Raw genomic sequence first — 2,500 nt, forward strand, 5'->3', positions numbered from 1 at the left:
CAGACACACCTTCCACTTGAGCAGGGATTAGTGAAATTGTGGTTTGTTTTGTGGCGCATTTGCGAAGAAAATTGGAAAGTGTATTTTGTTTTATGTGTATTAACTCACTAACAACACATATTATGAGATAGCAAACACTGAATGTTGTCTTATGATGTATTTGTTATCTTTTATGTTGGATGTCTTTTTATTTATTTTTGTGTTTGTGTGTGTGTGTGTGTGTGTGTGTGTGTGTGTGTGTGTGTGTGTGTGTGTGTGTGTGTGTGTGTGTGTGTGTGTGTCACACAGATCTGCAGCCATTCACAGAGTACAGTTTTGTGCTGACTGCCTGTACGGCTGCTGGCTGTGGAACCAGCCAGCCTTCCACGGGACGCACCCTGCAAGACGCCGCTTCTGGTACCGGCATGCACACACACACACATCAATGCACGCACACACACACACACACCAATGCACGCACACACGCACAAACCGATGTACAAACACACACACCGATGAACACACACAATAAAAATACATCAAACATAACGCATTACTGCAAAGACATTCTAAGATAACACTCCTGTCTCGCTGTCCCCCTGTCTCCCCCCTGTCTCCCCCCTATCCCACCCCCTGTCCCACCCCATTTCTCTCCCCTGTCCCACCCCCTGTCTCCTCCCCTGTCTCGCTGTCCCCCTGTCCTCCCCCCTGTCCTCCCCCCTGTCCCCGTCTCCCCCGTCCAGGGGTGTGGTCCGAGCCCAGGCACCTGAGTGTGGGTGTGTCGGTGGTGGAGCTGTTCTGGGGTCCGCCCCTGAGACCCCACGGAGAGGTGTCCCTGTACCGGCTGCTGAGGGACGGGCGGCTCGTGTTCAGCGGGGAGCCCAACGCCTCCAGCTTCACCGACACTGGCCTGCTGCCGGACCACCGGTACAGACCCCCCCCCCCCCCCCCACTGGGCACAGGACCCCCCCCCCCACTGGGCACAGACCCCCCCCCCCCCCCCCCCACTGGGCACAGCACAGACCCCCCCCCCCCCACTGGGCTCATGAGTCCCTGGAAACACGGCTAACACCTTTACTCTACTGACAAGAGCTTGAAGCGTCTGGAGGAGAACAGTGGCATGCATTTGTGTGTGTGTGTGTGTGTGTGTGTGTGTGTGTGTGTGTGTGTGTGTGTGTGTGTGTGTGTGTGTGTGTGTGTGTGTGTGTGTGTGTGTGTGTGTGTGTGTGTGTGTGTGTGTGTTTGGGGGTCATCATGGTCGCCCTATTTTTAAAAGTCCTTTCTACCATCCGCTCCATCACTCTCTCTCTCCCTCTCCCTCTCTCTCTCCCCCTCTCTCTCTCTCTCTCTCTCTCTCTCTCTCTCTCTCTCTCTCTCTCTCTCTCTCTCTCTCTCTCTCTCTCTCTCTCTCTCTCTCTCTCGGGACCGAGCTCTGTATGTAGTTGTTTGTGTCATTTAATGAGCAAATATTTGACATGCCAATGACAGATGCAAAACATACTGCCCCTCTCTCTCGCACACACACACACACACACACACACACACACACACACACACACACACACACACACACACACACACACACACACACACACACACACACACACACACACACACTAACTTCATGCTAGGTGTCATGTGTTTGTTTGCATAGAGCAGTGGAGCAGGGATTGCCTTATCTCGTTATGTTATCTTTCACAGGGTGTTAAAGCCCTTTGTGTTGATGAGCTGAGGCCCAGTTATCTCTATCGTCAGTACGATGATGCCTCTGTGACCCTGACTACCTCCAGCTGAACTCTGTAATGTCGACTTTCCCTTCCCGTCGAAGACTCTCCACACACAGATCTTTGAGTGTGGGCGATGGGCACAGTTCTTCATGTGTAACATCCTTCCTCCTAAACCATCTCCTCACCTTTTCCATCTCCTTCTCCTCCCTTTCTCCTCTCCTCTCCCCTTCTCTCCCCTCCTCCCCTTATCCCCTCTTCTCCTCTCCTCTCCTCTCCTCTCCTCTCCTCTCCCCTCCTCTTCTCTTCTCCCCTTTCCCCTCCTCTTCTCTCCTCCCCTTAACTCCTCTCCCCTTCTAGCCTCTTCGCCTGATCTTTACAGACCTCCCCTCACATACTCCTCCTCACCCATCCAATCTTCTCCTCTCCCCTCCAGCCCAGGTCCTCTCTCCCCCTCTGTCCCTCTCTCCTCTCCTCCCCGCCCCCCCTCTATCTCTCCTCCCCCTCCTCCCTCCCTCTGTTCCTCAGGACACCACCTCCTCATTTTCCCAATTTAGTCCCGTGCCAAGAATTACACCGGGTGCACCGGCCCCATTATGTGGCCAGACGCACGTGTGTGTGTGTGTATTGGTGTGTGTGTGTGTGTGTGTGTGTGTGTGTGTGTGTGTGTGTGTGTGTGTGTGTGTGTGTGTGTGTGTGTGTGTGTGTGTGTGTGTGTGTGTGTGTGTGTGTGTGTGTGTGTCTCACACTTGTATATTTGTGTGTGGGTGTGACTGCTACTGCACACATTTGAGAGA

General features: G+C 53.4%; 1 protein-coding gene across 1 annotated transcript in view; it reads left to right on the forward strand.

Annotated features, from left to right (window-relative positions):
* Positions 1-722: 722 nt before the first annotated feature.
* Positions 723-2,500, forward strand: part of LOC130379009 (usherin-like) — a gene marked incomplete at its 5' end in the record, with an annotated part of 17,562 nt that continues 15,784 nt past the window's right edge. Inside the window, one exon of the mRNA XM_056585586.1 lies at positions 723-906. Within this exon, the coding sequence (XP_056441561.1) occupies positions 723-906 (184 nt within the window). The remainder of the gene's footprint in view (positions 907-2,500) is intronic.

Source organism: Gadus chalcogrammus, unplaced genomic scaffold (genome assembly GCF_026213295.1).
Source record: "Gadus chalcogrammus isolate NIFS_2021 unplaced genomic scaffold, NIFS_Gcha_1.0 GACHA146, whole genome shotgun sequence".
NCBI lineage: Eukaryota > Metazoa > Chordata > Actinopteri > Gadiformes > Gadidae > Gadus > Gadus chalcogrammus.